The sequence below is a fragment of the Podarcis erhardii genome, assembly GCF_964252035.2.
Source record: "Podarcis erhardii genome assembly, chromosome: 5".
Taxonomy (NCBI): Eukaryota; Metazoa; Chordata; class Lepidosauria; order Squamata; family Lacertidae; genus Podarcis; species Podarcis erhardii.
Genome location: NC_138509.1, coordinates 87178256 through 87205829, shown reverse-complemented (window position 1 = coordinate 87205829; position 27574 = coordinate 87178256). Strand labels below are relative to the sequence as shown.

The following is a 27574-nucleotide window of genomic DNA, read 5'->3' as shown; positions in this document are numbered from 1 at the left end:
CTTGTTATTTAGTCGTGTCCGACTCTTCGTGACCCCATGGACCAGAGCACATCAGGCACTTCTGTCTTCCACTGCCTCCCGCAGTTTGGTCAAACTCATGCTGATAGCTTCAAGAACACTGTCCAACCATCTCGTCCTCTGTCGTCCCCTTCTCCTTGTGCCCTCAATCTTTCCCAACTTCAGGGTCTTTTCCAGGGAGTCTTCTCTTCTCATGAGGTGGCCAAAGTATTGGAGCCTCAGCTTCAGGATCTCTCCTTCCAGTGAGCACTCAGGGCTGATTTCCTTAAGAATGGAGAGGTTTGATCTTCTTGCAGTCCATGGGACTCTCAAGAGTCTCCTCCAGCACCATAATTCAAAAGCATCAATTCTTCGGCATGCAGCCTTCTTTATGGTCCAGCTCTCACTTCCATACATCACTACTGGGAAAACCATAGCTTTAACTATACGGACCTTTTACAGATAGGTAGCCGTGTTGGTCTACACGGACCTTTGTCGGCAAGGTGATGTCTCTGCCTTTTGACTTGGGCGAGTCAGAATAAAGGATGGCTTTCCTCTCCTTTCCTTGCACCGCTTGCGCTCGGCCCCTAGGTGTCTCTGCGCGCGGCTCGGCGCCAGCAGCGCCCCAAATGAAAACAATCGCAAGGACACGAGGGCTCGCAGGGGACGGAAGAGCCTGGACTTCCTCTGCTGGCTTTCCCCTCTGATTGGCTTGTGAAGGTTATGAAACCCTTGAATGGGCGCTGCGAGCAAACTTTGCCGCAAAAAAGTCACCCCTTCGCGAAAGGAGCCGGAGAGGCGAGGCTGCGCGCTCGCCGGTCACCATGAAGTCCGCCGCGGTGCTTTTGGCTGGGCTGCTGGCTCTGACTGCCTATTATGTCTACTTGCCGTTGCCCAACACTGTCTCAGAGCCGTGGCGGCTGATGCTGCTGGATGCTTCGTTCAGGGTGGCTCAGCAATCGGTAAGGCGGGGGTGTCCCCCCCCCGGCACCTCCTTTCTTCCCCTCTGTACCCCCTCCATCTCTCTCTCCCCCACCACCACCTTGGGTTAGGAAGATAACGGCAAGCGCCGCGCGGAGCGCATTGGCGATCGTCCCCTCGGATCTCCGCGATCGCTTGAAGCAGAAATAACTGCTCCAGGGTCTAGATAGGCGGGGATCTTCTGCCTCTTTTGCGGGGTGGCTTGAAAGCATCTCTCAAGCGGATGTCGGCGGCGATGCTCAGCTCGCGCCGCGGTGCTGCAGTGAGAGCCGCGGGGCGCGCACCTAGGCGTGTGTTTGCTGTGCGTAATGGAGAAAGCGGCGCTTTCCTTCCGTTCCTTTCCTCCTTCGCCGGCGACGTTTCAGCGTATCTCTTTTTTAAAAATGGGGGTGGTGGGCGCTTCCTCCTCCCCCCTTTTGCACCAGGTTGGCGAAAAGGGAACCGCGGGGGACGTTCAGCCTTTAAAATACAGCAGAGCAGCCCTTTTTGCGCCGGGCAAACCGGGCTCTCTCGCCTGACGCAGCAGATCGCGCTTGGTTCGTTCCGCTTTTCCAGCCTGGTCTCTCGGTCCCGCCCCAGGCGCCCTTTTCCGATCCACTGCGGCTCATGACTCGCGGGAAGGGCATTGGAGGCGCTGCTCTGAACTGTTAATATTATTTATTACATTTGTAGACCGCCCTTGCTCCGAAGATCACAGGGCGCTCGGTGCACAGCGTGAAAATACAAAACGTGAACGCAAAATACATAAGGAAACAAAAGAAAAGCATTAACCCTCCACCCCAGTCTTCTTTCATGTAATCCAGGGCAGGAGAACTTGTGGCCCTCGGGATAGGAAGGCCTTGAGAGCTTCTAAAGGTCCTGGGTTCAATCCCAGGCAGCTTCTGGTAGGGCTGGGACATACTCCCTCTCTGAAACCCTGGAGAGCTGCTGCCAGACAGGGTAGACAATATGTGCTTTATTTTTCTTACATTTTTTAAATACTGTATCCATTCTTTCCTTCAAGGGGCTTTAGGTGGTGTAGTTGTTCTCCCCTTCCCCATCTTATCCTCAACAACAACGACAACCCTGTGAGGTAGGTTAGGCTGAGAGTTGGTGCCTGGCCCAAGGTCACCCAGGGAGCTTCACAGTCAAGTGGGAATTTGAATCTTAAGAACATCTGGGGTGGGCAAAGGGGCCCCCATCCTTGCTGTAGTTCCTCTAGGATGGGCATGTTTAGAAATGACCTCCTGATTGATAGGAATGGAGGACCCTTTCTGACATGCATGTGCATTTTCTAAAGGTGCTTCAAGGACTCTTGCCTTGTTCAGCTGCAAAAAAATAATAATATTCGTTGTATTCCTGAGTTGCCCCATAGCCAGGAGTCTCTGTGCAATAAAAAACATGTATTAAAAACATTTTAAAAACCCAATGCCCAAATTGCAAAGAGTTCAAAACACCTAATTGGCACTATCATATCGCCCAGCCTTCTCCAATCTGATGCCCTCCAGGTTTTTGAGCTGCAATTCCTATCAGTCCCAGCCAGCATGTTCTTTAAAAATGTAAAAAGCTTGAGATAAGGAAGAGGCGTTTGTCTGATGCTGGAAAAGACATTTACGCAAGTGCTATGCAAGCCTCTTTGGGGTGAATATTCTACAATTGCAGGACAGTGCCAGAAATGCCCCCTCTCTTGCGTCCACCCTCCATACTTCAGCTTCAGGGTGTATGCAGAGCAGGGCCGTCTTACCCATCAGTGCTAGGGGTGCGGGGCGCCGGGCTGTCAGGGGCGCCAGGCCAAGAGTCCGGGGCCCGAGACTTGAGTCCAGGGAAGAGCCCGCCAGTCAGTCGGATCACCACGGCGGGCTCTTCTGCTGTGGGTGGCTCTGCACCGCAAGTTCAGGGGCAACCAAGCTAGAGAGACACTGAGGCGGCTGGCCGGCTCTGCCTTCCTGCACGCCTGGGACTGGGCAACTTCTGTAACGGTAAAGGTAAAGGGACCCCTGACCATTAGGTCCAGTCATGACCGACTCTCGGGTTGCGGCACTCATCTTGCTTTATTGGCCGAGGGAGCCGGCATACAGCTTCCGGGTCATGTGGTCAGCATGACTAAGCCGCTTCTGGCAAACCAGAGCAGCGCACGGAAACACCGTTTACCTTCCCGCCTGAGCGGTACCTATTTATCTACTTGCACTTTGACGTGCTTTCAAACTGCTAGGTTGGCAGGAGCTGGGACCGAGCAACGGGAGCTCACCCCGTCACGGGGATTTGAACCACCGACCTTCTGATCGGCAAGTCCTAGGCTCTGTGGTTTAACCCACAGTGCCACCAGTGTCCCTAGGGCAGCATCTGTAGATCTTCCTTATCACCTGGTTTCCCTATCTGAAACATATTTTCCTTCCAGATGTACTCTAGTAAACTATGTTGGTTTGAGAGGCCTTCCTTCCATATGGCATTGCCATTTATTTGTTTATTTGAAATATTTCCCTGTGCTGCTGCCTGGCCCAAGCTCCCAGGTGACCCATAAACCCAGAAATCCAAGACAAAGCAATGAAACCCTTTGACAGATAACAAACACATTTTGCATCTCGCTTGGTCTGCTTGAAAAAAGGATGTCAGCTGGTTCACGTATAAAATATGCGCCCTTGGAATGCAAATCAACTTTTTGTCTGATCCCTTTGTAGTTTTTAAGTTGTGCTCCAGGGAATGCCTGGGGGGGTGGGGTCTGGAAGCTAATCAGAGATCCCTTGGTGCAAAGATGAGCCACGGCCTAAGAGCTCTGCAACAGACTGCTTTATCCACCAGAACTAGACTTCCTGCTCATACAACAGGAAGGGGGAACCTGTAGCCTCACCATTCAAGGCTGTTCTGGCAAGGACTGATGGGAATTGGAGTCCCACAACATGTAGAGGGCCACAAGTGCCCAAGATTAGCATGGTTGTGTGTGTTTTAAAAGGTCACACACTCTGTTTACGTGATGCATTGTCTTGTATGAAATCAATGTATTTTCTAGCAAACTTTTCCCATGGCACAATCAGGCCAAGACTTAACTTCAGGGTTCCACTTAGCAATAGGGCACACACACACACACACACACACACACACACACACACCCCAGCCCTACAATGCAGCCTTGCCATATTCATCTTATTTATTTAACGGAATTTGTAGATCACTTAATCGTAAAAACCTCTAAGTGTTTTACATGAAATTATTGATAAAAGCCCAAAGTTAAAACAAGCTAGACCAAAACAAAACACAAAACCAAAATAAAACCAGCAGTTAATAAAATAAGATTTTAAAAGACATGTCAACTTTACGTATCTGGGGAGAGACTTGCCTAAAAAAAAAAAGGTCTTTTGCAGGTGCTGAAAATAGTACAGCAAAGGAACTTGTTTAATATCAAAGGAGCTGCCACACTGATGGATCAGTCTCTTGGAATTGCAGAATAAACATTTTGTGGCACTTGTAAAAGTGCCAGTTCTGCAAAGTGAAGTGGTCAATTAGGCATATATGAGGTAAGTTGATCCTTTAAAGTAAACTGGCTTCAAGTACTTAGCAATATGCATTGCCATTGAAAGAAGACCTGCAGCCCCTAAGACTATAAAGCGCATAGCCTAACATCACAGAACTGCACCACTGGGCTTCCAGAATCCTCTGCTAGACAGAGAGGTTGCTCGCCAGATGTACTGATGCAAAGACAGTTTCATGAAAAAAATTAAAAAATTGTAAACCATTGAAATAACCAATGTTGAAGGGTGCATTCGACACCTTCCCTTACCCCGTCCCACCCTTAAACATTGTTGCAGGAGTAGAACTGGTTTGTAAACCTGAAAGGCAGAATTGTTTCCTGAAGTGCTTTCATTCCTTTGGTGAGGGCAAACAGGTGACCCAGGCAGTGGCGTAGCGTGGGTTGTCAGCACCCGGGGCAAGGCAAGTAATTTGCGCCCCCTAACCCCTGGATTTTAGCACTCGAGTGCGAGCGCCCCCCCCAGATGTTGCGGCCGGTTCCCCCTACACCCCCACGCTACGCCACTGGGGCTGGGGGCGAGCGAAGGAGCCAAGGACCCCCCCCTTAAGGCTCAGCAGGAATTTATTAAATTTATTATTTGCGGCGCCCCTGCGGGCCGAGGCAGCCGAGGCCCCCTCCCCTCGGGCGCCTCCCCGCCCCCTCCTCTCCTTGGGCTGTAGGTGGAGCCCGCGCTCCGAGGCGCTCCAGATCGGGGCTTGGCGAGCGCCTCTCCTCCCCCCGGCCTGGACCGGGGGCTTCCAGCCGCGCTCCGTCCTCGCCCGACCCCCCCCCCCCCCGCAGCTGAGAGTTGCGCTGAGAGCCGGAGCCAGCGGCGCCCCCTTCCGCCGGGAGACCCTCGCCCGCCCGCCGGCTTCCTCTCGGAGGGTTTTGGGGAGAGCAGGGCGCGGCGAGGCCCCTCGGAGCTCTCCTCCCTCCCAGTCGGCAGAAGCAGCCGCCGCCTGTGGCTGGGCCGAGGGGATGGCAGCGGCGGCGGGGTGCAGAGGGTGCCCGTGCCGGCCAGGCGTTGGTGGCGGCGGCGGCGCTGCTGCAGCGGCTGCTCCTCCTGCGAGCAGTGAGTGGAGCGCAGCCGCAGCGGCGGCGGGGGGCGCGCGCGCACTATGGCGCAAGGCTGGCGGTGGCGGCGGGGAGCCCGGCGGAGGAAGGAACTTGTCCCTTCCCTCTGGACTCGCGCCCCCCCAGAAGTTGCGCCCGGTGCGGCCGGCACCCCTGGCACCCCCCACGCTACGCCACTGGACCCAGGCTGCTTGACTAGTCTTCTCAATGGCTTAAACTAATAGAAAAAAACATTCATACGGCATGAATAAATGCAGGCAACACAGAGCGTAACTGCACGGTGTGCAATTATTCCCTCCATTTCTGAAGTTATGGGGTGAGTGTGGATCATTATGTAGCCAAAATGGCAATACACATGCCCAAGAAGAAGATTTCTTCAGGCTTGTGGGGGGCGGGGGGACTGCCAAGGGAGGAAGTGAGCCAGTGTGGTGTAGTGGTTAAGAGCGGTGGACTCGTAATCTGGTGAACCAGGTTCACGTCTCTGCTCCTCCACATGCAGCTGCTGGGTGACCTTGGGCTAGTCACACTGGCGCCTTAAACCTAGGTTATGGGCACAGCAATGAAATGTCAAGGCACAGAGGGGGAATGGGTGGCTCTGTGGGCTAAACCTCTTGGCTTGCCAATCGGAAGGTTGGTGGTTCGAATCCCCGTGACGGAGTGAGCTCCTGTTGCTCTGTCCCAGCTTCTGCCAACCTAGCAGTCCGAAAGCACACCAGTGCAAATAGATAAATAGGTACTACTGCGGCAGGAAGGTAAATGGCTTTTGTGTGCCCTCTGGCTTCCTTCATGGTGCTCTGTTGTGCCAGAAGTGGTTTAGTCATGCTGGCCACATGACCCAGAAAGCTGTCTGTGGACAAATGCCAGCTCCCTCAGCTGGAAAAGCCAGATGAGCACCACACTCCATAGTTGCCTTTGACTGGACTTAACTGTCCAGGGGTCCTTTACCTAGGTGCAATTTTTTAATAACAAGGATACAAAGCTGAAAATGAATGAACTGCAGCTAAAACATTATGTTCGTTTTTCACCTGGTCTAGTCCTTCCTCTGCCCACCCCCCTAATATTCTTCAGAGGGTCTCTTCTCCACTCTTCAAGAGAGTAGCTAGAAGTGGCAAGACAGAAAAAGGTCCTCCTTTCCTTCTACTATGCAGCTTTAATGTGAAATCTTAGGCGCCCAGAGCTCAGAATCTGCTCATGCTAATGAAATCCCCTGTTGCAAAATGCGCCTAGAACAATGAGGGTTTTGAATGCTGGTTGGGAGAAAGAAAGGACAATGGAAAAGGGGGGAATGAAATGGGGTGTCATGAAAAAGTGTGAGTCTGGTTGGCTGGATAGGATCATACCAAATGCAATATTTTGTTATAGGCACTGCTTCCGTGTATCAATAGTCATTAATAGAGTTATCCTCCCATGAATTTCTCTAGTCCTCTTATTAGCTACTATAATTATGCTTTGTTTATCAGGTATGTACACTGTCATTTTGTTACTCTTCTGCAGTAAGAAAGAACTAGGGCAGGGGTGGAGAAAGCGTGGCCTTCCAGATGTTGTCGAACTGCAGTCCCCCTAAGCCCACCAAGCCTGGTCAATCACCAGGGATGATGGGAGTTTTAGTTCAGCAAGATCTGGAGGGCCAAAGGTTCCCCACACCTGGACCTAGGGGAAAGGCCAAAGCTCAGCAGTAGAGGGAATGCTTTGCATACAAAAGATCCCCAGTTCAGTCCACGGTCTCTCCAAGTGGGACTGGAGAGACTTCTGTTGGAAACTCTTAGAGAGCTGCTGCCAGTCAGTGCAGGATATACTGAGCTGCATGGGCAAATGCTCTGACTTGGTGGAGGTGCATGCATGCATAAATGCCCTCCCCTGAACCATGCTTTTGTTGCATTACAAATTGTTGCACTACAAATTAGGTTTGGCCTATAAATATCACAGCATGAGGCAGTAGAATGGACTGCTCCACTTTGGCCTGCAGGGGCAGGAGTCACATTTTAGAATGGACTCCTGTGTTGAAAGCTCGCTGGATATAGAAAACCAGCACAACAGGGCTTAGCCAGCCTTTCTCAACCTTGGGTCCCCATATGTTTTTGGCCTACAACTCCCATCATCCCTAGCTAGCAAGGCCAGAGCTCAGGGATGATGGGAGTTCTAGTGCAACAACATCTGGGGACCCAAGGTTGAGAAACACTGGTTAGGCCTTTTTTCTTAGGCTTTGCCTATCCTTCCTTCCTTCCTTCCTTCCTTCCTTCCTTCCTTCCTTCCTTTTCTATAGTACCCTTCATCCAAAGATCACAGAGTGGCTTTCAGTATAAACGCACAAAAAATACATACCATAATTATGTGTTTCTCAAACCAGCGTATCCAGCTTTTGTTGGACTACAACACCCATCATCTCTAGCTACCAGGACCAGTGGTTGGTCATGATGGGAGTTGTAGTTCCTCACTGAATTAGACCAAGGGTGCGCTGAATCAGCGTTGTGACTTCAACTACGGCCGATGAGAGTCGTCCCCCCACCCCATGCAGGAAGCTCAGAATCAGGGCATGATTCTGACCTATCCTGGGTCAGAATTTATTGACCTATCCTGACCTCATCTGGCTCCCCTCTTTGGTCCTAGAATTAAATGGATCACAGCATGCAAATTCTTAGCTATGTTGCCTTCCTAGGTCTCTGACAGCACAAGGCTGAGGATCCCAAAAGTCCTTTTTGCTGCATCGATGCTGTTATCGAAAACTGGAATAGCGACTCTGCAAGGGCACCTGAAATTTGTTCTGTACCTGCAACTTAATTCCTTCCTGGAACACCTTCAGCCTGATGAGATCTACAACAATAAGCTGTGTCGTCTTTGTTTAGGGAGGTAGCAGCCGTAATCTGCTTTGTTCTGGGATAAGCCGGTGCGGCAGGGGCTTGGGAGCACATGGATCACCTTGCTTTTGGCTCAGGCGAATTATGTCTTGCATTTGCTATATTGGAGCGTGATGGAAGAGGGGTTAAGTCCATTAGGAGAACATCTGGGGATTGGTGGTAAGAGCGCAAGCCTTGCATGCAAAAGGTTCCAGATTCAACCTTTGCCATTTCCAAGTAGGGCTGGAGAGAAGCTCTGTCCGAAACCCTGGAGAGTCGCTCCCAGTTGATGTAACTGTCTCACTGAGGGATCGGGATCCAGATACTGTGCTCACATACTGCTTGCTCTTATTTCCTGTGCTTTCCTCCCTCTGAAGGTTGTTCTACACATTAGATCAACATTAGATCACACTTCCTTCCAGGGCTGCATGCCGCTGGTGAGCGGGGACAGAGGCAGGTTATTTTGGATAATATATTGATATTATCGCCCAGCCCTGTCTTGAATATCTCATTTGGAAGGTTTGCAAACCTCCTCCCCCGAACACCCCAAGATAAGACTTTGCAATTATCACCACTTCTGTTGTTAAAACAGCAAACCCTTAGATTACTGGGTGAAAGGCCAGTTTTATCATATGATATATTTCTTGCTTTCGGATGAATATAGAAAACATCCACAACCTTTTGCATAATTCGTATGGCTAGACAGTCAGCAGAGCTGGGTAATCTCTGCCCTCAGTCGAACCCCAAAGGGAGAAAGTATTGGGACAAAGGGGAGCAGGCTGCAAGCACATTCAGAAATAGGTGAAAGTTCAGTGGCTGCATTTAAAGAAATATAAAACCATCTGGCACTGTCCAAAGGCAACAGGGAAAGGAGTCGAGCTTGGCAGAACTACTGTATCAGTTATTAGCAGGTTTTGCCATATGGAAGAGCAACATAATACAGTGGTACCTCGGGTTAAGTACTTAATTCGTTCCGGAGGTCCGTTCTTAACCTGAAACTGTATTTAACCTGAAGCACCACTTTAGCTAATGGGGCCTCCTGCTGCTGCTGCGCCACCAGAGCATGATTTCTGTTCTCATCCTGAAGCAAAGTTCTTAACCTGAAGCACTATTTCTGGGTGAAGCGTATGTAACCCGAGGTACCACTGTACAACAGGTTTGAAGTCCATATTGTGATATCTGTTTCATAGTTTTTGACCTGGCAATATATCACGAATCATGATGTGTGCTAGGGCTGGGTGATATATCACCCTAAACCAGTTTCAAGTCCATCTCATATTGGTTTCAAAAAATTTTGACCAGGCAATGTATTGTGAATCTCTCTGTGTGTGCTAGGCAAAAATCACAATGTGGGGGAAACTGTGAAGCCAGCCATCCTTAACTCCATCCTTATTTCAGACTTTGTGATAGATCAGTATACTGTGATGTTTAGCTGGCGATATATAGCAGTGTTGAAAACCAGATATCACCCAGCCCTAATTCTAGGTTGTTTCTTTACTCATATACACAAGTTGCTAGTGCAGATAAATAATTCTAATTTAAATGTTGCACTGCGATCCTTTTCATTTGTATTTTGAAACTAGCCCCACCGTTTTCAGTGAAGCTCCCTTTCAAACTATCTTTGCATAGATTGCAGTCTTAGTTGATACCATTTTCTATGTCCCATAGAAATCCCTTCCTGGTATGGCATATTAGGATTTTGCAAATCTGCTGTTGCTTCTTGCTACCAGTGGTGAAGGGATCACACAGTGTTTGTAATGGTGTCTCAAATTCACACTGGGGTTTTAGCAGAGCATTCAGGCAACTGCTTTGCTACATTTCTTTGTTGGTGACCTTGAGAGCGCCAAAGCATTTGTGTGAATGGGCCCTATATTAGAAGAGCAGTCATTTGGTTGTTCAGATGGACACCCATCATGTGCTGCTTTTTGAAAAATGCCGCAGTTAGGCAGCCCTTTCGCTTTAATACAACTAGGTTTACCTTATGACCCTTAATAAGACAAAGGTAAAATGGATGTGGGTGGCGCTGTGGTCTAAAAACCACTGAGCCTCTTGGGCTTGCCGATCGGAAGATCGGCAGTTCAAATCCCCATGATGGGGTGAGCTCCCGTTGCTCTTTCCCAGCTCCTGCCAACCTAGCAGTTCGAAAGCACACCAGGACAAGTAGATAAATAGGTACTGCTGTGGCAGGAAGGTGAACAGTGTTTCCGTGCAGTTTGGTTTCCGTCACAGTGTCCTGTTGCACCAGAAGCAGTTTAGTCCTGCTGGCAACATGACCTGGAAAGCTGTCTGTGGACAAACGGCGTCTCCCTCAGCCTGAAAGTGAGATGAGTGCCGCAACCCCATAGTTGCCTTTGACTGGACTTAACCATCCAGGGGCCCTTTGCCTTTTACCTTTTATGACCCTTAGTTGTGGCTGGAAGAGTACTTCAAAAAAAAAAAAAAGTTTTGCAATTGATTCGTCACTGAAGCATTACAAAATCTCTGCTAAAGGATCACTTTTCTGTTCCTTTGACATGCCTACTTTAAAAGTCAACAACAAAACATTCAGGCAGTCTGCCATATTTTGGCTCTCAGGCCTTCCTTGTATCATTTTATTGGTTTAGCATTTCGGGCTGTGGGTTTGCTACCCCTGCTTTAGAGCAGGGATGGGAGGAATCTTTGGCCCTCCAGACATTGATGGAGCCAGCTGGGCTGATAGCAAGAGACTGGGAGTTGTAGTTCAGGAACAGCTGGAAGGTCGCAGGTTCCCTTTCCTGGCTTTACAGGCATTGGTAACCTGATCTCATGCTGAGGCAGGAAACATTAACCATGCAATCCTGTACGATCAGCTCACAATTAAGTTTCAATGGGACTTACTCCCAAGAAAGCAAGAATAGGATTGCAGCCTTTGTGTTGATGAAGGAAGCAAATCCGCCAGCCAAAGAGGTTCATTTGAGCTTCTAATACATTTGCAATCCTACTACTTTAGAACAGGTAGAAAGGTTCACACGTCAAGGCATGTTCTTTGGCAAAGTTAATGTTTACAGGGGTTCTTGCTTCCCTCCTTCTTTCAAACACCGTCCCCCCCTTTTCAGCTTCGTTTCTCGTTCTCCTTCTAGTGCAATCTGGTTCATTTCCTGGGACTTGGCCATCATCTGAGAGCCCTGAACTTCTTGATTGGTGCCTTCGACCAGCTGAATCCCCAGTCCTCGGAAGGAGTGAAGATAACAGATACTCAGTTTGACGGCGTGGAGGTCAGAGTGTACGAGCCACTGGCGAAAGGAGGGGCAAAGCTAAGGCGCAGTGTGGTCTACATCCACGGAGGAGGATGGGCCCTGGCAAGTGCAAGTATGTCTTCTGGGCGGCTGCCATGTGCTCGTTCCACTGCATCCTTCCACACACCTGTTTTGTGGTCACTGGATAAGTTAACAGCAGCTTCCCTGAGGACATCTGAGCGATTGATGTAGGGTGCAAAGAGCCCTAAGTTGCAGAGAAAGCTGCCTCGTGGCAATAATAATATAATAATAATTACATATAACAGATATATATCCTGCCCATCTTAGCGGCTTCCAAGAAAAGATAAAAAATACATTAAGACATCAGTCATCAGAAACTTCCCTAAACTGCTGCCTTCAGGTGTCTTCTAAAAGTCAGAAGGTTGTTTCTTTCCTTGACATCCAATGGGAGGGCATTCCTCAGGGCGGGCGCCACTACCAAGAAGGCCCTCTGCCTGGTTCCCCGCAACCCCACTTCTCGTAGGGAGGGAACTGCCAGAAGGCCCTTGGAGCTGGACCTCAGTGTTCAGACAGAACGATGGGGGTCGAGACGCTCCTTCAGATATACTGGGCCGAGGCAGTTTAGGGCTTTAAAGGTCACCACCAACACTTCGTCTTGTGCTTGGAAACGTACTGAGAGCCAGTGCGGGTCTCTCAGGACTGGTGTTATATGGTCTCAGCAGCCGTCACCAGTCTAGCTGCCGCATTCTGGATCAGTTGTAGTTTCCAGGTCACCTTCAAAGGTAGCCCCATGTAGAGTGTATTGCAGTAGTCCAAGCGGGAGATAACCAGAGTCAGGTGACAGTATTGCTTACATTGACTGGCAGCTGTTCTCTGGGGTTTCCGGAAGTGGGGTGCGCTTCCATTGAGTGACAGCCCTTCCCCTATGAATTGGCTCCCATATTACATAGGAAGTTGCCCAGACCAAGTCAGACCAATGCTCATCCTGGCTCAGTACAGAATCATAGAATTGAAGAGTGGGAAGGGACCCCAGCCATCCAACCTCTGCTTAAAAACCTCCCAAGGAAGGAGAGTCCACCACCTTCCAAGTGAGCCTGTTCCACCACTGAACAACTCTTACCTTCAAAAAGTTCTTCCTTATGTTTAGTCAGAATCACCTTTCTTGTAACTTTTAATCCATTGGTTTGGGTCCTAGCCTCTGGAGCAGGAGAAAAACAAGCTTGCTGTGCCTTCCCTTTAGATATTTGAATATGGCTACCATATCTCCTCTCACTCTCCTCTTTCCCAGGCTAAACATACCCAATTGTTTCAACCATTCCTCATAAGGCTTAGTTTCCAGGCCCTTGATCATCTTGGTTGCCCTACTCTGCAGACGTTCCAGCTTGTCAACATCCTTCTTAAATTTTGGTGCCCAGAACTGGACACAGTATTCTGGGTTGGGTTTCACCAAGGCAGAAAAGAGTGGGACTCTGATCTACACACTGACAGTGACTCTCCAACATTTCAGGCAGGGGGCATTCCCAGCCACACCTGGAAATGTGGGGAAACAGCATCTGTGGTTCCCAGTATAGCATCTTTGGGGACCCTGTGGCCCTGTGGTGTTACTTGCAGACGGATTTTTTTCCGGAAGCACGTAACACGGAAGCAAGTGCTAAAATTTAGCCGGCAGAGAACGAGACTCTTAATCTCAGGGTCATGGGTTGGAGTCACACCTTGGGCAAAGAGATTCTTGCATTTCTGGGGGTTGGAGTAGACATTTTGGTCCCTTCCAGCTCCACAGTTCTATGATTCTGTTATGTATTGAAGTTCTCACCCTGGCCACCAAGAGTATTGTGTACAGTGGTAGCTCAGGTTAAGTACTTAATTCGTTCCGGAGGTCCGTACTTAACCTGAAACTGTTCTTAACCTGAAGCACCACTTTAGCTAATGGGGCCTCCTGCTGCTGACGCGCCGTCAGAGCACGATTTCTGTTCTCATCCTGAAGCAAAGTTCTTAACCTGAAGCACTATTTCTGGGTTAGCGGAGTCTGTAACCTGAAGCGTATGTAACCTGAGGTACCACTGTATAAAGTTTTCACTCAGGTCCACGTCAGTTAATTTAGGCGGGAAACCCTGGGGTGTTGTTGTTACAATGTTGACAGACAGCTGCCAATAAAAGCAGGCCGGCTGAGCTGTTCAGTTATTTTCAGTTCAGTTTCAGCCTACTATAAAGAACCACTTGGAGAAATCTCTGTGTCGTCTGCTTTGTCAACCCACACTACTTAATAGCTGCCCTGAGCCCGATCTTGGCTGTGGAGGACAGGGTATAAATAAAAAGGTATTATTATTATTATTATTATTATTATTATTATTATTATTATTAGATTTGATGGCTTTGTGCATGCAAAGTAGATGCCCTTGCCCTGAGCCTTCAGCCCTTTTCTTGGTCTGTGTCTACAAACATGACTCGTGAATGATGGCGGATCTGTTGCAGCCATTCTTGTGATCGCAGTGGCTGGAAGAAGTGCCACGGGGCCATGGAGATTACTCTAGGCCTTACTTGTGATAAGCTGGTTCACATCTTCCCAGCTTTAAAGAAGAGGCCTCTCTAAGCTTTCCGTTACAAGCCTGAACTTCAGCTGCACAAAATACCAAAGAATGTCCAAGTCCCATAAACGTAAACACACTGAAGACCATTTGCCTGTTTGGGCACCTATCAAATGCTGTAACCTGCTTCATCACGCCAGGTAGCAGTCATCTCAAAATACAGTTTGGTAAATAACTATCTCAAGGTTATAAGTGCAAACAGCATTCCTCTCTGACCATTGGTCATGCTGGCTAGAGGTGGGGTTGCCAAACAACATACAGAAGTCCCAGCTGCTGATTTAAAGGATTAAATCTACATATATGTGATAGCCCTGTAATTGTCCTAGGTGTTGATTAGTTTTAACACCTTAGGTGTTTAGTATATTCTTAATTTGCAATCTGCCCTATGACCATTGCCTAAAGGGTGGTTTAGACACGCCTCATGAAATAACTGGTTGTCTCTCTGATTCCAGGAGGAGGTTACTATAACAATCTTTGCTCAATTATGGCTGAATCTCTGGACGCTGTAGTTGTTTCAATCGAGTGAGTATGGCAAGCATGGGATAAGCTGCTACATCTTGGGTTTCTTTTCTTTTAAAATTATTTTATTAGGTAATTCAACAAAACATAATATCTTAAAACATATCATCCTTAATTCCCTCCCCCGCCCCGCCATTTCCTCCCTCCCATAAAACAACCCCGCCCCCCTGACTTCCCTCAGTTCCAATCTCTGGTTTATCTATAAATGCTATTCTCTGCATGTTACAGAATTGTATAAGTCCTTAATTTATCTAAGTGATTATTATCAGTACAGTGGTGCCCCGCAAGACGAACGCCTTGCAAGACGGAAAACCCGCTAGATGAAAGGGTTTTCCGTTTTGGAGGCGCTTCGCAAAACGAATTTCCCTATGGGCTTGCTTCACAAGACGAAAATGTCTTGCGAGTTCCTGCGGGGGTTTTTCCCTTTTCCCCCCTTTTCCTAAGCCCTAAGCCGCTTATCAGCTGATCCGCTAAAAGCCGCTAAACCGCTAATAGCGCTAATCCGCTAAGCTGTCAATGGGCTTGCTTCGCAAGACGAAAAGACCGCTATAAGAAGAGCCTCATGGAACGGATTAATTTCGTCTTGCAAGGCACCACTGTACAAAGTTTGTGAGTGTTTATTCAAAGCCTGCCAAGGAGTCCAATTCACTTTGTTGCATCTTTAGATACTTTGTAAAAGGTACCCATTCCTCTTTAAAGTCACAGTTATCCTTGTCCCGTAGTTTATGTGTCAATTTTGCCAGTTCTGCATAGTCCATCAGTTTCTTTTGCCATAATTCTTTAGTCGGGATTTCCTCAGTCTTCCATCCTTGTGCTATTAAGACTCTCGCCGCCGTTGTCGCACATATGAAGATATTTTTCAACTTCTTTGGCAGGTCTTTTCCTGCCAAATCCCTAACAGAAATGCTTCAGGTTTTTTAACAAATGTTAGATGGAACATTTTCTTCAATTCATTGTAGTACATCTTGGGTTTCAATGCAATGTGGATGGTTTGGAAAGGCTTTGTGGTTAAGACTAGCAAAACACAATAGTTGCTCATGTTGATGATGTTGGCAGGTCGAGAGAAGCAGGTATTCTAGCTTCCTGGCAGGTGGGTTGCTGTTACTGCCCCCCAAAAAATATACCAGCAAAGCCAATCCAGCAATCCTGCCATTGAGTTTTGACCATGCCACCACCCACCCCAAGTAAACAACAGCGAAACACCTTTCAGGAAACTAGCACAGCCACACTGCCCTACCTGGGAAGCCACTTCTGCATTTAGGATAACATTGCAATTATACATGCATTCACACTTATAGTTTTTAGTGAGGAATCCGATGCAGGAACTAGCCTTGCTGTCTGCCGATTTCCAAACACAAATCATTCATCATTGGCGATCACTCATGGCCCAGTCAGATGCTCTTCCAAACACAATATGTTGGCTCTGTGTTATTATGAACGTTTCTACTCAGAAGTTAAGTGCCATTTTGGGACAGACTGCCAGTTCAGGTTAAGTGTGTCTGGGATTGCAGCCCGAGTGAAGGACCACATTAATTCACCTGGATCGTCAGTGCTTTACAGGTATAAAAAGCATGTGGTAGAAAATACAAGATGTCTGCAAATGGTCCTGTGTTTAATCCCCAGCATAGCATACCCAGAGAAGCAGACATTGGTGTAGTGATCTGATTGTCAATGAAATAAAGAAAATAATGTATTTGATTCACATTTTAAAATATATATACCGGTATGTACCGTATTTTTCCGTGTATAACATGCCCCCGTATATAAGATATAAGATGACCCCTATTTTGGGGGACTCCAAATTAAGAAAATAGGGGGAGATTGCCCAGAATTGTTGAGCTTTTGGGGGGGGGGTTTCTTACCAACATTGCCAATCGCACGCGCCGCCAAAGCCACCAATCACCTGCTCTATTGCCGCAGCGGCAACCAATCAACAGCAGGCCTTTCCACAGCCTCCAGCCACCCACTAAATTGACGCAGCAGCAGCCAATCAACAGCAGACATGGCTGCAGCCACCAATCAACCGCCCAATCATCGCTGACAATCTCCAGCTCATTGCTGCAGACAATCACCCGTCTCCCCTCTGCACTATCCATGTATAAGATGACCCACAATTGTAAACATTATTTTATAATACAAAAACATCGTCTTATACACGGAAAAATACGGTATGTATAAGTTGGCTAACGGTGTCTTTTAATGGTGCATCTATGTGCCTTCCATATGGTAGGGATAGGATGTATATGTCTTTGTTGCGGTGGTTGAAATGACCATGATGGTTGCGACAACAAATAAATTTGGAAACGGACTCTGGGTAGCAGGGATGAGACAGTGAAGAGCAGCTGCCAAGTCAGAGCAGGCAGGACTGGTCCAGATTGTGATCAAATGACCTTACATCTTCCTAGGTGATAGGGATACAGATACCTCTTCCTCGTTGTGCTGTTGCAACAGTTTTCTCCCGTGCAGGGGCAAGTTGCTCGCATTGTAGCTCAGTCTTCTGACCTGGTGTCCTCCAGCTGTTCCTGAATTCCCACCATCTTTGAGCTTTGACCATGCTGCCTGGGGCTGATGAGAGCTGCAGTCCCAAACATGTGGAAGGGTCCAGGTCTACAGAGGTTCTGCTGTAGTTTATAGATTCCAAAAAGATGTACACCGGGCCTTTGATTGAATACAGTGCTGGATTTATGTATAAGCTAAACAAGCTATAGCTTAGGGCCCCACTCTCTTGGAGGCCCCCCCCAAAAAATTAAAGGGGAAACACCTGGATGTACATTTCCAAAATATAAGATAAAAAAACAAATAAAATAAAACCTACATACAGCAACAGTGTTTTGTGGTGTGTAGGCTCCTGTGATGTAAGTAATGGGCCCCGCCTGCTAGCCTGCTCCCTAAAATATCACTGGTTTGCTCATTTCTATATATAGGGTGCCTACATTCTGCATGGACTGGTTGCACGGCAACATGTGCAGACGGCTTTAGATACCTATTAGGTTCACAAATTACCATATAGCATATATTCAACACAAAAAACAGCGACAATTTGTTGTTGACAAAGGACAGATGGACATATAAAGGGCCCCATTACCTTCAGTAGCTTAGGGCAGGCGTCCCCAACCTTTGGCCCTCCAGATGTTTTGGCCTACAACTCCCATGATCCCTAGCTAACAGGACCAGTGGTCAGGGATGATGGGAATTGTAGTCCAAAACATCTGGAGGGCCAAAGGTTGGGGATGCCTGGCTTAGGGCCTCATCAAACCTAAATCCAGCCCTGATTGGATGTACAGTGGTAGCTCAGGTTAAGTACTTAATTCGTTCCGGAGGTCCGTTCTTAACCTGAAACTGTTCTTAACCTGAAGCACCACTTTAGCTAATGGGGCCTCCCACTGCTGCTGCGCCGCCGGAGCATGATTTCTGTTCTTATCCTGAAGCAAAGTTCTTAACCTGAAGCACTATTTCTGGGTTATTGGAGTGTGTAACCTGAAGCGTATGTAACCTGAAGCATATGTAACCCGAGGTACCACTGTATTGTTCTACTAAAACCCATTTCCAAGGCATTAAAAGAGGCAGTCCCTATTTAGTTGGGCAATACGTTGGAAAAGTGTAAGGCCTTACAAAAACCGCAAGTGACATGCAGCGTCTTTGAAGGAGGAGTTTCCTCTTCTCTCTCACACACAGGATGGGCTGCCTCTTCTGTGATGGCATCAGTTACAACATGCAAAGGAAGAAGGCCCTTTTCCCAAAACTGTTGCTAGGCAATTGTTTGAAGAACTGATGGCTGTTTACAATGCACTTGATCAATGGACTCTGCTCTAATAATTGGGTGACAATCCTAGTGTATACTTCAGGGAAGTTGCTTATTTTAAATAATAATAATAAAGCCAGGCGCAAATTATTAGAAGTCCATAGGCAAGAAGCTATTACATTGCAGGGGAACAGGGCAGCAATATCCTATCTTCATGCATTATCTTCTCAAGTAAAGTCAACAAGCAAGGAGGGAAATGTTGATTGTGTACAAGCTCCACCCCCCAGTTGACATTCCTAAAACTATTCATGAATTGGAGGGCGATCTTCTGAAGTGGGGAATATCCTATACCTGCGGATGTTCTGTTTGTGCTTCACAATCCTAGAAAAATCAGGTGTCTTAAACTTTGTGGGGAGGTCCTGCACACCTACAGGGTAACAAGAGGTGGGGCTAGTATGCTTATTCCCCTTGTGCGCTTACTTAATGTGGGTCAATAACTCACATTAAAAGAGTTTAAAAGGCTTTAAAAGAGTTTAAAAGTCTTTAAAAAGAGTTTAAAAGACATTAAAAGGCTTAAAAGAGATCCTCAGTTCTTTCCCAGTGTCCAGAATGTTAATGGGAGAGGGAGCAGAACTGAGAATCAGAGGAAACTGCCATGCAAGCATTATAGCAGAACATAAAAGGTAAAGGGATCCCTGACCATTAGGTCCAGTCATGGCCGACTGGGGTTGCGGCGCTCATCTCGCTTTATTGGCCGAGGGAGCCTGCGTACAGCTTCCAGTTCATGTGGCTATCATGACTAAGCCACTTCTGGCAAACCGAAATGCCATTTACCTTCCCACCGGAGCGGTACCTATTTATCTACTTGCACTTTGATGCTTTCGAACTGCTAGGTTGGCAGGAGCTGGGACCGAGCAACGGGAGCTCACCCGTTGTGGGGATTCGAACTGCCAACCTTCTGATCGGCAAGTCTTTAGAAGCAATTGCAGATGTTGATTTTTAAAGCCCTGGGATAATAGTAAACAGAACAGAGTGCTGAAGTACTAGTGTTTACTTAACTTTTTTTTAAAATGCCCCTTTTCCCAGTTATTCTTCCTCCCCCCAAAAAACAACAACCCAGTAGTTGATTATGCCAAAACATAAATATTCCAGTAATGGGGTCTCTTCCTCCCTTTTCTAATTTATTCTGTGATGCCATCACTCCCAGTGGAATCCAGTGGCAAAGTAACAGCTGAACTATAATGATGTGTGAATCTCTCCTTGAAAAAACCCCACAAGGAGGACTGGTTGCCTGATTTGCTCCCCCAAGAATCTTTTGCACTCAGTTGGTTCATTCATTATCTCCCCATATTTACTGTTGTTTTCAGACACAATACTGTATATAAATACACACATATTGCTAGTTATAAATGTATGTCTGCAAAAAAAAATTTGTTTTGTTTACCCAAACTCTTGATTATTATTATTTTATTTAACAAGGTCTATAGACAGCTTAATAAAAAAAAATCCCTAAGCAGTTTGCATAAAACATACATAGCACATTCATAAGAAAATACCAATAACTTTTTCAGAACGGAAAATGAACAGAACATTTTCCGTTCATTTTTATCCAGCTGAGGGCACCAACTGCCCTCTAGTGGCCTTATGTGCAAACTTTTTACATAAAGAGCCAACTTTTCTAAAAAAAACAAATGACAGCTTTGAGCAAGCCGAAGCTATGTTAGATCTGGAATTTTAAGCGTGGCCGCTGGGCTTTTGTTGCTGTCTATAGCTGCCACAGAGTGATATTTGTCAGGGCTGTAGCATGCACCCTCCTCCCATGTTCCTGATGAAAAAATAATACACACACGCGCACACACACACCAGGTAATTCCATAACACTCTGGTGTGTTTTGGTTGAAACAAATAGGAGAGCTTTTATTCGACCAGCATTGATATAGAAACATGCGTGCTCTGCAGCAGTTTCACTCTACACACAGTAGCAAAATAGGCTTGGCTTGGAGGCTGGTGGTGGAAGCAGAGGATCTTCCCAGGCCAGACACCACAAGAGGCTGGCTGAGCCAGGAGGGTTGGCGCTCCCTTTGTACCCTTCCCATTGTGGAGCCTCCTTTGCTTAGCCATTCCCTGGCATTTCTGGAGCTCTTACAGCCCAGTGATTAGTCAAGCTAGTGAAGGATTCTGGTTATCAACAGCTACAAGCCACAATGGCTAGGCTCTACCATCACTGTCAGAAGCACCATGCCTTTGAATACCAGTCACTGGGAAGTTCATGAAGGCCTAGGGGGGGACGTGGGATCGGTTGATGCCGCAAGCCAGAGATGGTCTGCAGCGTGCTATTGGTGTCTGTGGCAAGGGGTGGTGTTGATTGGGTGTTGCTGTGGCAATTGGGCAGGCAATAGGCTGCTTCTGCCGGCGAGGAGACAGACGTTAGGAGGCTGTTGCGATGCATGTGAGTGTTAGCATCGGCCAGGCATGTGAGTGCAAAAAAAGCTCAACAACTCTGGGCAATCTCCCCGCATTTTCTTAATTTTTAATCCACCCAAATGGGGAGCGTTTTATACATGGGGGCGTGTTATACACAGAAAAGTACGGCACTTTGTGAGAACAGGATTCTGGACTGGCTGGTCCATGGTCCTGATCTTGCAGGGCTGTGTTCTTCTGTTCTTTTCAACCATGGCAAATTTCAAATACGGTCGAAGGCACACCAAGGCCTTAGCCTCACCCAATGTGAGCGCTGAGTCCAGAACACTGCTCCCAACAGAAACTGCTTATCTCATTGCAGGTACAGGCTCGTGCCAGACTTCCACTTCCCAGTGCAGTTCAACGACGTCCTCCAGGCTACGAAGCACTTTATGCTTCCGGAAGTCCTCGCGCGATATTCTGTGGATCCCAGCAGAGTTGCCATTTCGGGAGACAGCGCAGGAGGAAACTTGGCCGCTGCCGTATGCCAAGAGGTAACACAAGTGCTTTAGGGATCCTAAAGCGTGGAGAACATGCTGGAGACCATTACTCAGCGTAGAGCTACACTGCAGAATGTCCCAGTGCCAACCCCTGTTTTCTGCAGTTTGCGGCACCAAGTAACCGCAGACTACAGAAAACAGGGATTGGAAGCAGAACAAGCAAAGCATGGCTCTAATTATTATTATTATTATTATTATTATTATTATTATTATTATTATTATTATTTATTTGTACCCCGCACATCTGGCTGGGTTTCCCCAGCCACTCTGGGCGGCTTCCACAAAAACCAAAAATACACTAAGATGTCACACATTAAAAACTTCCCTGAACAGGGCTGCCTTAAGATGTCTTCTGAATGTCAGGTAGTTGTTTATTTGACATCTGATGGGAGGGCGTTCCACAGAGTGGGTGCCACTACCGAGAAGGCCCTCTGCCTGGTTCCCTGTAGCTTTGCTTCTCTCGGTGAGGGAACCGCCAGAAGGCCCTCGGCGCTGGACCTCAGCGTCTGGGCAGAACGATGGGGGTGGAGACGCTCTATCATGAGTTATGGTCCCCGCATGATCTCCATACTTTAGGAAGGACATGGGCAGCCAACTGGCAGCCTCCAGTTGGACCACAGCTCTCATCAGCCCTGACCATTGGTCATTCTGTCTAGGGTTGATGGGACCTGCAGGCCTATAACACCTAGAGTAAGATTACCAGAGTTTTTTCAATGAATCCGAGGACACACTTTTAAACTTCAATGGATTTTGTATGGGGACTGATTTGTAAATCTGGGGTCAATCTGGTAACTTTTACCTAGAGCACCATATTGACTAGCCCTGATTTACAGTTCACAATGAAATCTTCCACTGCCAACGCCCTTCTTCTTGCCAAAGCAGTAGCCAATTGCGCCCTCGTTTCCAGCAGGAAATCATTGTGTGGGAAGATGGAATATTATGCAAGTTTAGACAGACGTCAGTCATTGGTTTGGACTGTAAGCCAACTTCAGGTTAATAGCTAATGGAATAATTAATGGGAAAGCGGGACATGAGCGTGTTTAAAAAGTAGAACTGAGTCTAAATTAAAACCTTATTTATGAAATTTGTGTACTGACCTTCATCCGTCGATCTCAAGGTGGTTCATAAAATAAAACTACAATATGAAAAACATATTGCGATGGCCATTGGCTATAAACAACAAAACTTCTATGAAAAACACCTGGTGCCTAAAGGTATGTAATGAAGGCACCAGGCGAGTCTCCCTGGGGAGAGCATTCCACAAACGGGAAGCCACTGCAGAGAAGGCCCGTTCTCGTGTTGCCACCCTCTGGACTTCTTGAGGAGGAGGCACATGAAGAAGGGCCTCAGAGGATGATCTCAGAGTCCGGGTAGGTTCATATGGAGAGAGGAAGTCCTTGACATTAGTTCTTGAATGATAAAGCTGCTTAACTTCTGTGCTTCCATTTGACACAAACAATCTGTAAACGGCAGGACTCTCAACTTCACCCACCTTGAGTGAGGTCAGTTGGTGAAGTTTCTTATACGCTGTTGTTGCTTTCTGTTGACAAGCGTGGGTGTAGGGCTTCTTCTCAAGCACTAAATCGGGGATGGGGGACCTGTAGCCCTCCGGATGTTGCTGAACTCCAACTCCCAGCATCCCTGGCCACTGGCCACTCTGGATGGGGACTGATGGGAGTTGGAGTCCCACAACTGTATTTTAACCAATTGTTTGATTTTGTGTTTTTAATGTATTATATATTTGGTGTTAGCTGCCCTGAACCCAGTGTTGGCTGGGGAGGGCGGGGTATAAATAATAATAATAATAATAATAATAATAATAATAATAATAATAATAACAACATTTGGAGGACAGGGCACTAAATGTTCCATTAAATCATTGCAATGAGTGTGATGATGCCGCAGAACAAATGTTGCAAGCTTTCAAGTTCTCCAGAACTCATCAGGGAAAGAGGTTACCAAGGTTGTGGGAAGGCAATAAACAAGTAATTAACCCACACCTTAGGTAGGTTTCTACATGTGGATTGAGTAAGATGCCAGACTATGATAACTGAAATAAGAGGAGGATACTTTGAGTGGAGATCCTGTGAATGTTTTGCCTTGTCTAAGGTGATACTGACTTCAGGGTAAACAAATGCTAGATTGGGTTGCATGGCTGTCGAGTGCTAGAGACTTTCCAGATCACTTACAAGAGGCAATTAAGTCATATTTGTGCTCCATTTCAGCATACGCACTCTTTTATTGGGGGGGGGGCGGTTTAGCAATGTTTGTTTGTTGCAGTGAAAAAACGCCCAAGTGTCTGAAAGATTAATACATTTTATTATGTCATAAGTTGTGGCACCTCACTCTTGTCAGAAGCATGGACTTTGAGCTTCCATTATCATGTGTGTGTCTACAGTATATACTCATAGGAATAAGAGGAGGAGAGAATGTAAAGGCTGGAGGTAGGGATCTCAAGAGGATTTTGGTCCAGGTTGGATTTTGCCATGAACTGCTCCTCATTTGTTTCATCAAACCACCTCTGCACCAGGTAAAAGCACTTTTAAAAATGGTGCAGGAAGCAGTGATACGTCACTTCCTATGTACAGTGGTGCCTCGGGTTACAGACACTTCAGGTTACAGACACTTCAGGTTACAGACTCCTCTAACCCAGAAATAGTACCTCGGGTTAATAGTACCTTGCTTCAGGATGAGAACAGAAATGGTGGCACGGCGGCAGCAGGAGGCCCCATTAGCTAAAGTGGTACCTCAGGTTAAGAACAGTTTCAGGCTAAGAACGGACCTCTGGAATAAATTAAGTTCTTAACCTGAGGTACCACTGTAATTGGATACACAAAGGGATGCTTTATCTGCAACAAAATGGCCGCCCTTTTGAAGCTGTTCTAAGCAGATTTACAGAATTAAAATGTGGGGGTGGGGAGATAGCAACCCCTCTGTTCACCCTGTAAATCTTCCACTTGTGTTTTTTGGTGACTATTCTGATGTGCAGATTGGGGATGTCACCAGAATTATCTTCTAAAAACGGCACAGGAACCAGATGGGAAATACTTTACTGCATCCAAGTGTGGGACCGGGATGGACTGGGACTGCATCGTCTCATGGGAAGTAAATGGCAACAGAATGGGAAAAGTACAGTCTGTAAGAGTTCAGTTGGAGGATTGTCACAGAGTACAATTTATTCCACAAAAGCTTGTGCCACCAAAAAACCCAGTCTTGAAGGCTTAGTGTTCTGTTCTCTGATGAGAGTGAAATTTACTTTTGAGGGCATCAAAGAAAATAAAGCAACCCATTTCTCATTGTGTTTACATATGTTACATTGAGATAGTATTGCATGCAACATCTGAATTCTGCCCTGTTTGTCTGCCTTGCTTCCGCAGATGACTCAAGAGGAAAACGTAACCACCAGATTTAAACTGCAGGCTCTAATTTATCCAGTCCTTCAGCCGTTCGATTTCAACACCCCCTCGTACCAGCAGAACGAAGTCACGCCTGTCCTTCCCCGTTTTGTTATGGTGAAGTTTTGGCTAGATTACTTCAACGGAAATTACGACTTTGCCCATTCCATGGTGGTCAACAACCACACCGCCCTCGACGTGAGTGAGGCCAATGCCTTCAGAGAACACCTGGACTGGACTTTCCTCCTACCTTCAAGGTTCAGGAAGAACTACAAGCCTGTCGCACACGCGACGGGGAAGTCAGAAATAATCCGGGACATACCTGCCTTGCTAGATGTCCGCGCTGCTCCCTTGCTAGCTGAGAAGGAGGTTTTCCGCATCCAGCCAAAGACTTACATCCTGACTTGTGAGATAGACGTTCTGAGAGATGACGCACTCATGTATGCCAAACGGTTAGAGAAAGCAGGTGTGGCGGTGACTATCGACCACTTTGAAGACTGTTTTCACGGCTGCATGATCTTCACCGTTTGGCCTACCAATTTTTCCGCAGGATTCCAAACCAGGGACAGCTACATCAAGTGGCTTAGTCAAAACCTGTGAAGGAAAGTGTCCCCCTCTTAAAAACTAAAAACTGTAACAGGTCCCCAAGTCAAGTGTACACCTTTGTATGCAATCTTGTGCCATCCGTTTTGAAGACTTCGTTGGAGAGTTTTCCGTTGCAGCAGAGTCGTGTGCCACCAATGACTTGTATTATTTGCTTGGACTGTACACTGCTGGGGGGGGGTTGTAGGGGGGGAGTCTTTGGGCAGTCTTGAACCCAGACCCTTAAAGGCATTACAAGAGAATCGGACCCAACCTGTAGCAGAATGAGGTGGAACATTGACACGGCAGTGTAACAAATTCTATCCTGACCCTCTCCCTATTGAGCTTATTTTCTGCTTGCAAGGAAGGGTTTGTTTGTCAGCTGTAAGGAAGAGCTAAAAAACATGGGTTTTCCCATCTGCAAGTCTGAAATGGTATATAGTCCATTGCACCATTTATTTCTGCTGCCTATATAGAGGGTGTGTATCAAAGTGCAAGTAGATCAATAGGTATCAAAGTGCAAGTAGATCAATAGGTACCGCTCTGGCGGGAAGGTAAATGGCGTTTCCGTGCGCTGCTCTGGTTCGCCAGAAGCGGCTTAGTCATGCTGGCCACATGACCCGGAAGCTGTACGCCGGCTCCCTCGGCCAATAAAGCAAGATGAGCACCGCAACTCCAGAGTCGGCCACGACTGGACCTAATGGTCAAGGGTCCCTTTACCTTTACCTTATCCAGCTAAACAGTTCTGCTAGCCAAAGCATTTTTGGCTGCTCAGCAGAATTTCCTGTCCCTCTCCTCCACCCTGTGTCCCCTAAATCTGCTCTGGAAAGTTGGTGGGGAAACCCCAAAACATATTTAGGGGGCATATTTAGAAGAGAGAGAGGCTGTTCCATCATGTAGGCCCTGAAGTGCTTTTACCAGTGGAAATGCTTCGTTGGGCTCCAGCCATAGAGACTAGGACCAAGTTATGTTCAAATTGCTGGGTAACATCCTTACTTCCCAGCACCCTTAACAAACTACAGTGGCCAGGATTATCTGTGAGTGTTGAAGTGGTATAATAGTGCTTTTAAATGTATGGTGTGAACGTGGCCCAAATCAAAACAGGGCTGTTACTCTTAAGCACCACTGTCACTCTCAAAGACTAGGAAAAACAGCTTATCCATCAGACCTGATTTGTGACCTGGCAAGTGTAAAGCAGCCCACCCCACCCCCATTTATTGTTTCCTGCCAACCTGCTTTTTTGTCATTTTGGAGGCTTGGCAAGCCACCAGAGGCCCATGCTTAGCCTAATGGGTTGCAAGTGTTTCAGGCCTGGTGTAAATAGAAGACCGCGAGGCTGGGTCCCGTAGCTGCAATCTTATCCTACGACATTTAGATTGGTTGCATCCTGTGCTGGTTGGTGCAGGTAGCTTTTGGGACCAAAAGCTCCGCTTGGGATTTCGAGAGAGCGCCGTGGGCACCAGCTACAAAATGGCGACACAAAATGGCCACCACATTTAAAAGCACAGGAAAAGAGAAAAGGAACGCAGCTTGGGATGGATGAGCATTACACTTACATACACACAAACAGGCAATGGGGAAAATGGACCTATGTCAGCCACGGCCATGTTTGCTCACAGAGACAAACTTTTTGCACCTCTCCTCTGTTCAGAGACGATGGGAGCATTGCTGTTCTGTGGAATGTGGGCATGTTTAAAGGGTTAGAAGAGGCCGAGCCAGTGCAAGCAGGAACTGAGGAGGAAGAGGGAAACTGTCTCTTGTGAATTGTGGATTTTGGAAGGGATATTATCCAAAACCTTTGGAGGGTACCCTAGGTGATATGGGTGGGCAGACACAGTTGTGACCCCTGGTGTGGACAGCACTGACACAGATAAGACTTCAGTACGAGACAGTGTCCTTTGATGATAGTTTTCAATCCACTTTTTTTTTGTGTCCCTAACATCAATGCAAGAGGCTTCCTGGTAGGGCTAAGAAGCCTCTCCCAGTAAGCTCTACACTGGTTACGTACAGCTTCCTCCTTTCTGATCAGGTGTTGATCCTGGGGAGATAGGAGCCAACGAATAATGTATCTCGCTCTCCCTCTGTACCACGTCCTTCATCCTGTGTGCTGGTATTTAAAACGTTGATCGTGACTGGAGTGAACTCTTTCTTCATTTGCCTAATCTGCAGGACAAGCAGTTGCAGCTATTCAAGTTCCTCACTAATG

At 47.2% G+C, this 27574-nt stretch overlaps 1 protein-coding gene and 1 long non-coding RNA gene across 2 annotated transcripts; one reads left to right on the top strand and one right to left on the bottom strand.

The window, feature by feature from the left end:
- The first annotated feature begins 650 nt into the window (after positions 1 to 650).
- On the top strand, positions 651 to 27500 carry NCEH1 (neutral cholesterol ester hydrolase 1). Its single transcript, XM_081862667.1, has 5 exons — positions 651 to 959; positions 11469 to 11697; positions 14623 to 14692; positions 21214 to 21385; positions 24769 to 27500. The coding sequence occupies exons 1-5, from the start codon at positions 822 to 824 to the stop codon at positions 25384 to 25386; spliced, it is 1227 nt and encodes a 408-aa protein (XP_081718793.1). The 5' UTR covers positions 651 to 821; the 3' UTR covers positions 25387 to 27500.
- On the bottom strand, positions 23196 to 24754 carry LOC309342452. Its single transcript, XR_014156829.1, has 2 exons — positions 24208 to 24754; positions 23196 to 23969 (listed from the first exon to the last, which is right to left on the bottom strand). It is a non-coding gene; the product is annotated as an uncharacterized lncRNA (long non-coding RNA).
- Positions 27501 to 27574: the final 74 nt, after the last annotated feature.

Excerpts from the sequence above, each read along its gene's own strand:
- NCEH1 (XM_081862667.1), top strand. The coding sequence starts at position 822 with ATGAAGTCCGCCGCGGTGCTTTTGGCTGGGCTGCTGGCTCTGACTGCC. Across the intron at positions 11,698-14,622 it reads ATGGGCCCTGGCAAGTGCAA|GAGGAGGTTACTATAACAAT; the intron begins GTATGTCTTCTG and ends CTCTGATTCCAG. Across the intron at positions 14,693-21,213 it reads GCTGTAGTTGTTTCAATCGA|GTACAGGCTCGTGCCAGACT; the intron begins GTGAGTATGGCA and ends ATCTCATTGCAG.